The sequence below is a fragment of the Artemia sp. Qi Xiang Cuo genome, chromosome 19 (assembly GCF_049724085.1).
Source record: "Artemia sp. Qi Xiang Cuo chromosome 19, ASM4972408v1, whole genome shotgun sequence".
Lineage (NCBI taxonomy): Eukaryota > Metazoa > Arthropoda > Branchiopoda > Anostraca > Artemiidae > Artemia > Artemia sp. Qi Xiang Cuo.
Genome location: NC_142812.1, coordinates 21,972,647 through 21,987,183, shown reverse-complemented (window position 1 = coordinate 21,987,183; position 14,537 = coordinate 21,972,647). Strand labels below are relative to the sequence as shown.

The following is a 14,537-nucleotide window of genomic DNA, read 5'->3' as shown; positions in this document are numbered from 1 at the left end:
GCAATATAAGTAAAAAGGGGTGAAACAGCTCATAAATGGGTGGTGTCTTAATGATAATTACAGCATCATATTCATCAACATGTCTAAGAACTCTACTGAGGGATGGCCAATTGATTAAGGGGATTACATGAAATTCTATTTTGGTTTCAGAGGTCATGCTACCACATGGTGCCGTGTTCGTCTCCAAATTTCCGTACTGTCCTTACATAATGAAGCGCTTTATGTATAATGTATTTACAGTGTAACTAACGGTTTTACAGTAATACATTACTGCACACCTGCTATCAGAGGAAGGTGAAAGGTCATTTAATATTTTTGGAGGAGGGGTGCACAAACCCTCAAAGGTGCATTTTTAAAGCCATATTTTGCCAATTTTTGCGAGGGGATTTTCCGATCAATGCGGAGAGGGGATTCAACCTATGGTAATTTATCATTAGGAATAGTGTATTGTACTACATTATATAATATGGATGCTATTGGTAAACGGGTTTATTGTTATTACCGACGTAAAAAAAATTAGTGCAACGGTGTTAGTGCCAGGGGTAACTCCTGTCAGGGTGCCATGGAGCCATGGGCGAACATAGCTTCTTCTCTAAGGGGGGGGGGGTGATTCTTTGATGAAGGATGGGGGGCTGAAGTTATATTGGCAGTTCACAAAACCTTACATTGCCAGCAAGTTCTATCATACATATGAAATCTTTATTAATAAGTTATCGCCAAAAATAATAAATCATCGATAAGCTTCAGCAGTAATCAATTCTCTTGGATTAGAGCTAAATCTTTCCAAGACATTATGCATAATTGCTTTTTGTTTGACATTTATTCTATCATTCCAGCTGTTTATTTCCAGCTTTTTCAACCATCTACCTTTTATCAACCGTTTTTTAAACCATCTACCTTTTTTTTTAACCATATCTAGTGTAAATTTGACGTTCGAGGGGGGGGCATCTGCCCCCTCTTTCACCCCTTCCGTACGCCCATGCATGGAGCACATTAAAAACTCTAGAGAATTATTGCCTAGTCTTTATATAAGGCTATTTGTATTGATATATTGTTCGTTTATTATTTTTTTTATCAATTTGTTTCTTCCCGATGCCTCCTTTTTGTAATATATATCATATCACTAGCTTAAATGCACCAATGCTGAAGAGTGGGGGTGATTAGAGCTCTTCTGTCAGCTAAATTAAACGCTTGCTTATAATCTATAAAACTGAGGATTAAAGGTATCGATGACTCAGGTACTTCTCAATTATCAACCTAAGAGTGAAAATCTGGTCTACACACCCTCTATCTTTCCTAAAATCGCCCTGTTCTTTTCTTAAAACTTTATCTACAGCAAAGTCTATTAAGTATCATCACGCTAAGTAATTTGTTACCCGCAGAAACCAGGCTAATGCCTGGCATGGCAAGTTCATTTAAGATAAATTAAGAAATAATTGTAGTTTATCTTAAATCTTCATCGTCATTACGTTGCCGGTTCTATTATTCTGAATATGTGTCCAGCCAGAATGATTTTTAACATATTTCTTATAACGTATTTTTAGACGAAGAGGATGCAGATTGAATTTCAACTTCAGTAGTTCTATTCAAAGAAAGCGCAAATAGAAAACAAATAAAATTTTAGGTCATTCATAGCTTCGCGTTAGTCCCAATGAAAGAAACAAAATAAAGTATAAACAAATTAATTATTGCCAATTTATACAAAATTTATAACACACTACACATGCCTCTTGAGTAGGAGAATTTCAACGGAAGGGATTAGTTTCCAATCAGAAGCTATAAATTACCAATTGCTTAGTTATACTTATTTTTGTATATTTTATATTTGTTGTATTTTACTAATAATCTGATTATAGTCACAAAATAATTAAATTATATTACTATTTTAGGTGTTCTTGTCTGTGACAAAGATCAATTCGCTTGTAAAGATGGCTTGAAATGTATACCACTGAGATGGCGTTGTGATCTGTCTCCAGACTGTGCTGATGGTTCTGATGAGCCACAGGATTGTAGTAAGTGCCATCTTTTACGTCTCTTTGCGAAGTTTGCTTGTTTTCTTTTAAGAATACGTTTAGCCGAAGCCTTTCCTGTTTTTTAATAACAAGCAAGTTTATGCCCCCCTCACCCCCGCGGGGTCCCGAGGGGGGGGGCGCCGCCCCCTAACATTTTTGGCCTTTGGTACGTTTGTATTTTTGGGCATTTTTCAAAAAAGGCCGCAAATTAAGAAAATTCTTGTTTTATTCAGAAAATTTGGCATAAATCAGGTCGCGATTCGGTCAAATTTTCAAAGATTGTCGCCCCAATAAAATGAGGCCTGCCCCCCCTCCTATAGGTTATTATTGTAGTGCTCCTATAACTGCTTCGTAATGTTCTTAGTTGTAAGTGAAAAGACAGTTTGGTATGATTGAGGTTTAAGATTTATTTACGTTCGCTATTTTTATAACTTCAGATTTTGCTTCTCCTAAACTCACAATACTAATTTACTCATTAGTTATTTTTTCCGCATAATAATTAAATTCCCAAAGCTGTGTGACAAAGGAAAAAAAGTATAATGAAAAGGAAAATCAAAGTAGAAAGTAAAAGGAAAAAGTAGAATGAATTAATAATAAAGTTAATTACATACTAAAATGTAGTAAATTGACAAGATAAATATTAAACAAAAATTAAATGATTTTGGATAACATATCCCCCTCTTACGTTTTTGTATAAGTGTTCCTGTAAAGTTTTTTTTTCAATTTTAAGATTTATTTATGTCTACTATTTGTAATTTCATTCCTGATTTTGGTTCTCCTAATTTAATAATAATACTTTAAAGATTTGATTAATAAATAAATAAATTTGAAAAAAAAGCAATAAAGAATTAATAGCATACCAAAATGCACTAAATTGCTAAATTAAATATATAAAAAAACAAAAAAAAAAAGATATTCTGCTACAGGAATAAAAGCAATTGGTAGCACATGAGGTACATTAAACCTAATTTACTTATTTTTATATTTAAAGGCAGACCAGGAGACGGCTAACTGGAAATCTAAACGGACTGAGGGGAGTTCTCTTACTTCTAAGATAAATTGATCATTTTGGAGTCCATGCTGACAACGTTTGAATATTTTTATTGTTTCCCAGAAAAATAAGTCGTTTTTAAAATAAAAGGACCTTATGTTTCTCTGTCGATTAGAGAGCGTATCCCCCCTCCTTAAAAAGTAAGTATTGAGGATCCATTCTATTAAATCGACAGTTTTTGGTTCCTGAATAGAGATAATTTTTATTCAAGAAAAAGAAAGAAAATGAAAACCTGATATTTTCGAGGTTTGACCTAAATATCGACCGAGTGTCGAGCGTAGCCAGCAAATAATATGAAGAGATTGGGGCTATCGCAAAGGAATAATGCTAAGAAAACAATTCTCACTTCATAATCTGCAGAAAAATCGCAGCTTGTACGTTTTCAAGGCGCTTCCACTATACCTTATCACCCTCCTCCTAGTGTTCAAATATATAGCCCAAATTTTTTATTTTTCGTGCATTTTGCCATGCGTCACTCCAGTTTCAACCCCTGTACCCATGAATTGAATCAGTGCTGACGAAATCAAGAAACGGAGAACCGTATGGGAAACATGTAATTTGGGCTATATATTTACACATTGGGGAGGGGGCAAATTATAGTGGAAGTGCTTTTAACTACAATTTTTTTGCATATTATGAAGTAAGAATTGTTTTCTTAGCATGCTCCTTTTCAACAGCCCCAATTGTAGGCTAATACCGAAAAGTTGTCTCTAGTTATAAGCATTAATAGGAAAATTTGCATAACCAATGACAAAGAAGAGAGATTGATAGAAGAAGAATAGAAAGAAAGAAACAGGAAAGAAGTAAAAAGAACTACAAGTCTAGTATCGTATCCGGTCTACGATGACGGTTTTTCAAAGGAATTTGACATTTGATTATAGATTCGAGCCATACATACCTGTAGCACAAGAGTTAGTACAATCATGAATAACCATGCAACCATAAATAATTTTTGATACCACAATGTATCAGAGTGTAACAATGGATTAATGTAACAGTCGGTTAAAAAAGAGAAAACAATCATTTGAACCAGAATAGGGCAAATAGGGCGGGCTGCGCCTCTACACAAGAATTGCTCCAGCCTCTAAATGAAAGGTTTGATGTAGCGTCGATGGCTGTTTTCTACAAGTACATGAATTTGCCTCCCTCAGACGAGCTCTCTTGAATTGTGCCCCCCTTTGTCCGGCCGACAAAGCCGACACGAAGGCACACAGCTTGGTCTAATTATCTAAAGGAGGATACACCGAAAACCGAGTACTTGAGGAACAGCTTTATCTGGCATTGCACTTCTATCTGGAACGATCTTCCTGGCGATATTATCCCTGCAAATCCCTCTGTTGGCACCTTCAAAAGAAGGTTCAATAGACATTTAGAACCTCGAGGCCATTGAAAGAGGTAAATTAATAGCGGCATATCAGATACTTTGAAGTACCTGGCGTCGTTAATATTGGAATAAAAAAAATCAAAAAAAAGAAAAAAAGTCCTTTCAGAATTAATGGTGAAAAGAAAACTTAATGTTAACTTTAATTTTGCATTTACCATTCAGACAACTGAAGGGTGGAATTAAAATTGGAGATGAGAATTAATTTTGTCTAAAGTTTTGCTAAATGCTAACCTTTGATGAGTTTCTGGAGTACCAGAATTCTATATTAGGTTGGGAAATATCTGACTATAAAAACTACGAAATATCATAATTAAGGAGAGCATCGTAAACGAGACTCTAACAAGTTTCCCTGGTATCTCAACTAAGGGCAACATTTGGGAAAATACAATCTTTAATTTCAGTTACCCCCCCTCAAAACTTAGGTTAAACCTTTAACATGAGCAAGAATGTCAACTGCCCTTCAAAGAAAACTAGAATATGATATTGACGGAATTGACTACAAAACGTCAGGTGTCGACACCCTTATTTGAATTCTAGGATTATGTAAGTATGTGTGAGTGTATCAGAGGTTGCTCTTAGGAAGCAATCAAGTCAGGATGTTGCCACTCTCATTTTACATAAGTAGGTTCATTGAATGAAAAATGTAAATACCCATTGTTATGTTTGGGATTTCTATAGATAGAAAAAATAAAGGCTTAAAGACTTTTGAAAATTAAAATGTCCAGGAAAGGCAGGTTTACGATTATCTTCTAGAAAATCTTTGTGAAACGACAAGATAATCTTTGCTGACGTGTCTCCATGGTCCTATACAGAAATAACGTCATCGGCAAACCGACTCCAGAAGCGATGTTCCAGATTAAAAGTGCTCAAAGCAGAGATTTCAATCAAATCCATATCAAAAGCGATCAAAAAAGTGAAAAGCTAGTACTCATTGAAGGTCCATAGTTTGGGTGAAAAATAGCTTTTTTGTGGACATTATACGAATAAATTACCCCAAATAGGGCAATAATGTTGAGCCCCATTTACGATGCTCTCCTTAATTCTGATCTTTCGTAGTTTTTATAGTCACATATTTCCCAACCTAATATAAACTTCTTGTACTACCGAAACTCATCAAAGGTTAGTAAAGGCATAATAGCATCGTTACCCACCGTTTTGTTATCAATTTCATTGATGCTCTCTTCTAATCATCTTTTAAGGTCAAATTCGCATGTTTGCCCTATTAAAGGTCTCACGCAAGTTTTCAGTGGGACAATTGCAACTAAGAAGCAAATCGACCAAAAAGGCGTCCTTAATAGAGATATTAGGGAAGCGTGTCTCAGCGCTTACAGCGCTCTTATTAATTCTGATCTTTCCTATTCACATTATCAGATGTTGCAACCTAATGAAAATTTTGATACGACCAAACCCGTTCAAAGATTAGTTTTCAGAAAACCTTCAGACAAAATAAATTCTCAATTAAAAATTTAATTCTTCCATTCACCATCGGGGTTTCTGGTTCAGTTGTCTTCACTGCTACTACACAGTAGCAGTGAAGTAGCAGTGAAGTAAACCTCTTTCAGAGGGAAAGAGGTTTTCCCTCTTTTGTTTCATATTGTTTTGGTTTGTCTTTTCTCCCAGTATTCCTCGTTGTCCTGATTTGAAATGTAACCACGTTTTGCTAACATGTAATAAATTAAAGAAATGTAATACATAAGAATTTTGTTATAGGTTCGCATCAATCTTTAAAAAGTTAAAACGCCTATTTATGTATTGAGATACTTTGAGCTCATCTATAGCTTCTAATTGAGCAGTGCTGGGGCCTGGTGTAAATTTTTTTGTCGCTAGAAAATAAGAAGAAGAAAAATATTGGTAGACCAAATCCGTAGAAGTGTACGCTATTGTACAAAACTAAATTTTTTTGTTAATATTTTCTATTAATATATTCTCTTTCTCGTAAGTACTTGTTTTGCTTAGAGAAAATCTTCATATTTATATTTTCTCTTTGGACAAGAAGCACTGTTGAATATTGATATATCCTACGTGCTTGTTACATTTCTCTGTAGCCTGAGTCTTTTGAACTTGAAATGAGATTTCCAATTTATCTTGCTACCTTGGAAACTCCCCGGGGAACTCTTAGCCTCCTCTGCTTAAATTTCATCCAGCCTTCTCTGGGAAAGGTCATTCATCTGAAATAGATCTTGTAAATGTATTCTGATACTGAACATTGTCAGAAAAGTTGATATTAGAGCAATAGAACTAAACCATACCTGCTATTATCAAATAACTGGTTTAATTTTCGTCTAAGGATCTGATTGGGGGAAGGGCAAGTCAGGCAATGCTCTCCTTTTATGGTTTAAATTGTGTTTAATAATTCATTATCATATCTAAAATGTTTATTGTTCTGTTAGACCCTATCTACCCGGAAGTTCCACGCATAGGCAAAATTCAATCCGACATGTGCCTCAAGGCTACTAAACAATCTTTGTGCATTTTGGTTACTAGTATTTCAAACAAGTTAACTAGTTCATGTAAGAAAACTAACAGATTGAATTTGTTAGTTGTGTATTCTAAGAAGGTAAGTTTTGTGTTTTTCTCTTCTCTCTGACAAATGATATGGAGTTTAACTCATGAATGTGATGAAAAATACTTGGTTCTGCTGTGTTGTGGTATCGATGCTTTGAAGACTATCAAGAATATACTTGTTATTTTTTTTATTCTAATGAAAATATATGTGGAATACAACAATTACAAAATTGGACTTGGTTCACTTTCATACTGAGTCGTCCTCATTACATTTCTAAATAATTGGTAAAATAAAATCGTGTGCCTCAAAGTAACTAAACAATCTTTGTGCCTTTTCATTGCTGATATTCCAAAAAGTGAACTAGTGCATTTATCAAAAATAACTATTGAATTTTGCTTATAGTTGTTACGTATATGTTATAATTGTTATTTGTGTATATTGTATTTTTGTCTTTAATCTGGCAAAGTTTCGCATATACTGTATAGTTAGAGCAGTCGCTGTTAGAGCCCTTCCTCTTCCGCCAGGGGATGATGACGCCTTGCCACTAGTTTTTGAGAATGTTCTCAGTTTGCCAGATTATGCAGAACAGGGTGCGCAGATACGGGACCATTGCAGACTCTGCTTATTTTTGCAGCTCCAAGCTTTGGTCATATATATCAGCAGCTTTATTATTCTTCAGCCGTTTTATAGTATTTTGAGGGGCTAAAAACTCGTCTGGAGGAGCACCTGCTTCAGGTCTTTGACAGCTAGGTTGGATACGGCTATTATCTCCAAAGAGTCTTACCTTCTCTCGTGCTCCATGACCTGGAATATTTCATTGGCTTCACCAAACTTTCTTCGGGAAACTCTTCTTGCTCAGTACTAGCTGAGTTGCAGCGCTGGTCTTCGTGTTAAAACGCTTAAAGGCGGCTTCGCTGCTCCTAAGGGCCAAGGAGCCCGAAGTGATTTGATGTCTTGACGCCAAAAATCAGGTGATTATTTGGCTTCTTTGATTTTCCAACTTCTGCAAAGACTTTTTTATTTCCCATCAGATACTTTTACGTTGAAAATTGGTGCTTGCTATGACAAGACAATGAGATCGGTTTATATCAAATAGGTGCATCTGGGGGGGGGGGGTATTTTAACATGGCAAAGTGGCAGAGCTGACTAGAAAAGTTCCTTGGATGCAACATTGTAATAATTTTTAGAGTGATATTTACATGCTTTTGTTAAAACTTCATTAGTCTATCAGATAGAGCTTCGTCCAGGAATAAGACTTTGAAAGTGGGCGATGTGCTAAGTAGCTCTTGCAAAATAGTGCTTATTTTCAGGTGAAGAGTCGTTATCTCAGCCAACCCTAGGCCTAGGATCTGACTAGAGCTAGGCAACGTCGGTACCGAGATTCCCTGGGGTGAGCTCCTCCTGCCATATAAAGTTGTGGCCACCCTGGTCCGAGTGTTTAATTTGGGAAAACCCCCTTATCCAAAGGTACATGGTCAGCAGACAGATTCTGCCTGAAAAATTTCAATCACTTTCAAATGTTTGATGTAAGCAAATGGTCAATATATTTTGGTAAAATAATATGATGTTTTTTCAATTTTTGGTACTATTATTAATGAACTAATTCAATTGCAGAACCAAAAAAGTGCCCACCGCGAAGTTTCCAATGTCCATTTACTAAAAAGTGCATATCCAAATACTGGGTTTGCGATGGGGAACCTGACTGTGGCCAGATGCAAAATGGTACAATTGACAATGGGGACGAAGACCCAAAAAGATGTAAGATTTGTTCAGTTTCTGAAACATTCTGTAGATTGTGAGTAAAGCTGAAATTACGGGTAGCAATGAAAATACAGGAGAATAGAAATCTGGCATTTAAAACTGAATGTTTTTACTCAGTACATTAGCTTTAAGCAATGATGAGCCACAGTAACTGCCAAAATCTAAAGTAGCAAGTGCTACTTTAATGTCAACATATCTCATTATTTTCGCCATTCCCAGGTTACTCTGAATCTTCCCGAAAGTGTCCATAACATCCGTCCAATCACTAGTCTGATAACAATTACGTAACGTGAAGACTGAGCAGAAAGTGGGGTTCTCTGAAATCTCCCTGAAAATTAACGTCCTACATTTCGAATTAACTTGTCTGTATTTGCGGATGTCGATCTTTGGGGAGTTCTTGCAGAAAAAATTTAAAAGATTTTGCCTTTCATTTCCTGAGGTTTCTCTAAATTTCTATGAATGAAACAGAGTCTCCCCAAAAATCAACGTTTTGTATTTCGCGTTAATTTTTGCTCATTTATGGATCCTGATATCCGGGGGGATTTTGAGAAAAATAATATATGGGAAAAATTGGGGATAACAGAAGAAATGATACGTTAAGGGGTTCCCCACTAATTTTCTGTGGCTTCCCTGAATTTCCCCGAAGAAAGATGTAGTTCTCCAAACCTCCCCCAAAATTAACGGTTTGTATTTCGCGTGAACGTTGCGCATTTTCGGATGCTGATTTTCTGCGACATTTCGCTTAAAATTAAATTTCCAATTAGAGAACATTTGGAGAAACCTCAAAAATTCAGGGGATAATAGAAGTATTGACTAAAGGAAAAATATTAAAAATTAAATCAAGTAAAAATAAAAACAGAAGTAAGTAAAGTAAAAATTAAGTAAATAACACATATTAAGTAATGAAATATCAAGCAATAAATCATTGGTTTAAATGAAGGATAAAATACTGCAAAAAGCAAACACGACATCTTTAGACTGCCAAAATGGATTGTTCTTCTAGTAAGTCTCTGCTTCTTACCAAACAAAATTTTTGCTACGCGCCTTTCTGCAAGAGCAGAACCCATGAAAAAACTCGATTTTTAAAGAAATTTAGGCTTTTTATTAGAAAATATGTACCAAGCATAGTGACAGTGAAATCAGATTTTTTGAATTAGTTAAGTGAACCCAGTTATGTATATTTTAAATAATTCATAAAAATTAAGAATTTAATTTTTTTTTTTTTATGAGAAAGGCCTGCATATGTAGTTAGTCAGTGTTTTGTAGTAGTTGGTGCTAATTAAAAAAAAAAAAAGAAAAAAAAGAAACGTATATGGAAAATCAACCACAATAAGCCAAAAACATATGTTCCGCCGAACACCTTAAGAACACGGCGCTTTTCTTTGAAATTGTATTTTGAGAATCAGCAGATTGTTAATATTTGAATTTTTACGAAAGAAATTTAACTAACTTGTTTTTCTGATTTATTTTTACGGTTCCATGTGGCAACACTGACAAAAATGTGATACCACCCTGAAAGCTTCATGATTTACAAAAACAACCAAAAGCAAAATCTTAGAAAATCGCGGTTTTCAGGTACTAATGACCAAAAATGGGCCCAGAGAGGAGAAGAATAAAAATGTTTTTGTTTTGATGTTCATGGCATTTAAGAAATAAAAGAAGTAAGTATTCCTCTTTGATTAAGAGTCATGTGCCTTCAGCGCATATTATGTACTTTTTCCCTCTTCCAATGTATATGGGAGGGTGCTCGTTTTATCGGAAATTGAGATTTCTAAGGCTAATTAAAGAGTAAAAAGTGATCAATGGGCAAATACCCTACCTTTTGCACTCTCTTTTTCTACCCGGGCCCCATAATCCCTAAGAAATCTAATCAAAGTCTTTAGACGGCCATTTTATCAAGAATAATGGGAAGGACAAAAGTGTCTTAGTCCCCTGTATTTTTTCCCTCCTAAATATTTTGTCTACCCCTCTAGATTTTAATATTATTTTTTTTCGGTATTTTCATTGAAAAAAAAAACCGACGAAAAAGAAAAATTCCCTTTTCCTCAGATCTTGAAACATACATCTCCCCCCACCGCCTCAAAAACTTGTGAATTGGTGCTTCAGTCGGGATATTAATATTTATATTTTTAAAATTAAGTAAATTTCTTGACAAATGTCAATATTGTTTATAATATTGAGTGAATCCTATGGTCAAATTGGCTTGGGCTTGGTCAAATTGGCTTCTAAAACAGCATTTAGTACCTGATGGTCAAAGGTTTTGTTGATTTTTCTGTATCAATTGGTATTACGATTTTCTTATTACAATTTACAATATGTATTTTCTATATATATATATATTGTTATTACACAGTCTTATCTGCATGAGCGTACAAAGTGAATAAAATTGTCATCTCAAATTTGTTGTCGAGTGTCTTATGGCTTAGGAGGAGGAGAGGGGTAACAGAATTAAGTGGTGGACCTCCAATCACTTTTGATTCTGAAGAAGGGCATTAGAAATTTCTAGGCGTTACAAGTTTTTTATTGGATAAGCCCCTTCAAAGTTCCTATGGCCACCCCAGTAATACGAAGTGACCGGGTGGAAAACAACCAACAAATAAATAATACATTGAAGGTGTATGGCTCTTTACTTAAGCTGCTTTAAAGCTCAACCTCCGATTTATGCTTTCATTAACTTGAATTGTTCTCTTTATTTGGCACTGTGCTACCGTTTTTGCTCTTTTTTTTTTTATCACCGTGTTGAATTTTTAGACTTCTTAATCAAACCTTTGTCTTGAGCTATTTTCTGAATGCTGTGTTGATTTTGCTGTATTTTGTTCATGTTTGGCAATTATATGCCCAGCATCTATGAAAATTATGATGAAGCAAGCTAGCAGTTCTTTCCTTTTTCGGATGCATTTTAATGAAATTCTGTATCTCCCCCTGCGCTATTATTCATTTTGTTTTCAACTATAAATTTTCTATTGTCCTACTTGTATTCGCCTTCTAATGTCTTATTTATATTTATGTTTTTTTTTCATCATTTACCAAGGATTGAAAATCCCCAGTTCGTTTATTTATAGCCTATGAAGTAAACTATTTCACTTTTCAAATTTTCAACTAATTCACTTTTTCAGTTACTTTTCAACTTTACATAATTAGTATAATATTTTGATCCATGCAAAAAGTCAAAAGATTGCATGATTTTATATCTATGGAGAAAATTGAAGTTTTTCATAAGGAACGAAAATCAGATTAGGAATTAGAATACAGTGAAAATTTTGCCGAAGAATAAACTATAAAAACACCTATGCAAAAGAGGTGTTTCAGTTAAGAGGTTACATAATCTTAATTTATGTAATTTGTAAGTGTCCGTAACATCCACTCAATCTCTAGTCGGAAAACAATTACGTGATGTTATGAAAATGGGTAACTGTGCCAAGTATTTTCCTAGTACTTTTACAATCAGAGTTAGTGTTTTTTCAGATACTCACAAGAGAGTATGCGCTTTTTTAACCTGAAGCAAGCGAGTATTTTTCATTATAAAGGTTTCTGTCTTCATATTATTTACGAAACTGTTTATAATTTATTAATATTTTTCTTTTATTTACCACTTTGTGATTTATTCTTACTAATAATTTCAATACTTTACTAGGTCAGCATTTGAACATGTGCACCAAAAACCAGTTCCGATGTTTAAATGTAACAGGATGTGTTCCACTTGAGCTGGTGTGTAATGATGCACCAGATTGTGTTGATGGTTCCGATGAAGGAGACTTTTGCAGTAAGTAGCCATTGACAACTATTAAAAGATTTGGGTTTTGTACAGGATGAAGCAAAAGCTCCGATATGGCTCTTTTTTCTAGACATTCACAACAAAGTTTTAACTAAGCATTTCCTCTATTTTATGCTTATGCTTGTATCTTTATGCTATTGCTTACTATAAGACATTAAATCTGATATTTCGAACACGTGTATAGTGTATACTGACTTTTACAGTCATTTGAGTTGTTCAGAGTAGTGGCACTCCTGACGGCGGGGGAGGGGGGCGTGGACTCCAAAATTGTTTTTGCTTCCTCTCCCCAGTTTATTTTTAAAAATACCCTTTTTTTATTTTTTAATTTAAAGTGGCTTTTTTGTTATTTTCAAAGAAAAAGCCGAGACCCCCCCCCCCGGGATTTTGCAAAATATAAATCCCCTCCCCTACCGCTGTAATTTCTATGACGATATCAAAATATGTTTCAAAGTTTTCTCTTTTATAGCCTTAATAAATCTAAAATTTATAGTATATATTAAACTGTCACTTCATAATTTTTTTTTCAGTAATCTTGGTTTTTATGGTGATTTCTTCCTTGATCTTATTAGAAAAAATTGTTTCATTGAAGTTCAATTTGGGTTCTGATCTTCAGAAGGTGTAAGGGGGAGGGGAAGGGGGGGGGGGTCAGCCCTACTCCTTATTGTGGTAATTTATGCGCGTTTAAGGTTTGACTATGTGTTTCATCTGTTTATTAATAGTGATTTAAACATACTAAATCTACAAAATATTATTGAAGTGTTTCCTTGAAATATTAATTGACTTTATTTCCCTTGGTCTATTGAATGTGACTCTTTACTCTTCTTTGAGAAACTTGTTTTTTAGATTTTTTTTTAACTGATTCCAAGGAAATATCCATATGAGAGTACAAAGTAAATAAAGTTAGTTATACACTAAATTTTAAAAAGAGGGTAAAAAGTAGTATCAATCAAATTGGCGTTTTAGCAAAGCAGTTATGGAAAATCCTCTCTTGTAAGGTTGAGCTATTGCGGTTGAAGTAAGATAATAATGTGCCCCTTTTCTGACTTTTTGGTAAGTTTTAAAGCAAGAGACCTAGTTTTTCCCAGAATATAGTACAGATCTTGGCCTGGGCTTAGCTACTGAAAATTAAGGAATTTCTTAGTTCTGCCCTAGGATGGATGGATGATAGACTATCAACAAGTGAAATGACATCATTTTAATACATTTATTATTTTTATTTTTATCCATTATATATCCTTTTATACATTTCTGAAAAAGGGTTCATGCCAGCTTTGCCTCTCACTTAGACTATCTGTCTCGGCTTTTTCTCCAATTAGCCATGGCTTGATGGCAACTTGATTTTAATTCCAAATTTAACGGACTTTTTTCTATCTAAAGCACCAGGTTTAGAGTTTATACCAGCATGGTATCAAGTGGGTGGAACGGTTTTGACCTCAGACTCATAGCAGAGGGCACGTGACTTACCGTGACTAACCAAATTTTAATAAATTTGAAAAAAAAAATCAATTCATCAAAACTTTCTGTTAAATACTTTCGGGTATGTTTGTAGATGTTTCACAATTTAATTGGAAATATCATAACCGAAAATCAGATTCCTAGCTCACCTAAGTGTCCTTCTTGACGATTGAGAACGCGGTATTTTCGGTTATGTGACAGTTAAATACCTTATCTACTTCATGTGGAAAATTTCCTTTTGTTCGTCTCAAAATTAAGACAATGGCAAGATTACTTTGGAGGTCTTGAGACCTTGGATGTCTTTATTCTTTCCAGCAGAACATTTGGTAGAACTTTTTCTTTTGTCAGCTGAGAACTTTTCGAGCACACGATCTCTTAGGCTGTAATTGCCTGTCTCATTTTCAGCTTTACTACTTACTTGCAGTGACCTGTCAGTGCCTTCGCCTGTCATCTGGTATAAGCTAGTTTCTTTTAAGTTTTAAATTCGTTTTTTTCTTTTCATGAAAAATTGTTTTTTTTATTTTAATTCTGATTGTTTTTAATTGGCGTAGTTAATTTGTGTTTGTGGTAGTGATGTTGGCTAATACTTTTCA

At 34.6% G+C, this 14,537-nt stretch overlaps 2 protein-coding genes across 5 annotated transcripts in view; one reads left to right on the top strand and one right to left on the bottom strand.

Annotated features, from left to right (window-relative positions):
* The window catches only part of LRP1 (LDL receptor protein 1), a 654,607-nt gene that overhangs the window by 35,469 nt on the left and 604,601 nt on the right, over window positions 1–14,537 (top strand). Inside the window, 3 exon segments of the mRNA XM_089105022.1 lie at window positions 1,890–2,012; window positions 8,568–8,711; window positions 12,349–12,477. Of these exon segments, the coding sequence (XP_088961148.1) occupies window positions 1,890–2,012; window positions 8,568–8,711; window positions 12,349–12,477 (396 nt within the window).
* The window catches only part of LOC148940604 (methionine adenosyltransferase 2 subunit beta-like), a 297,990-nt gene that overhangs the window by 100,922 nt on the left and 182,531 nt on the right, over window positions 1–14,537 (bottom strand). The window lies entirely within an intron of this gene.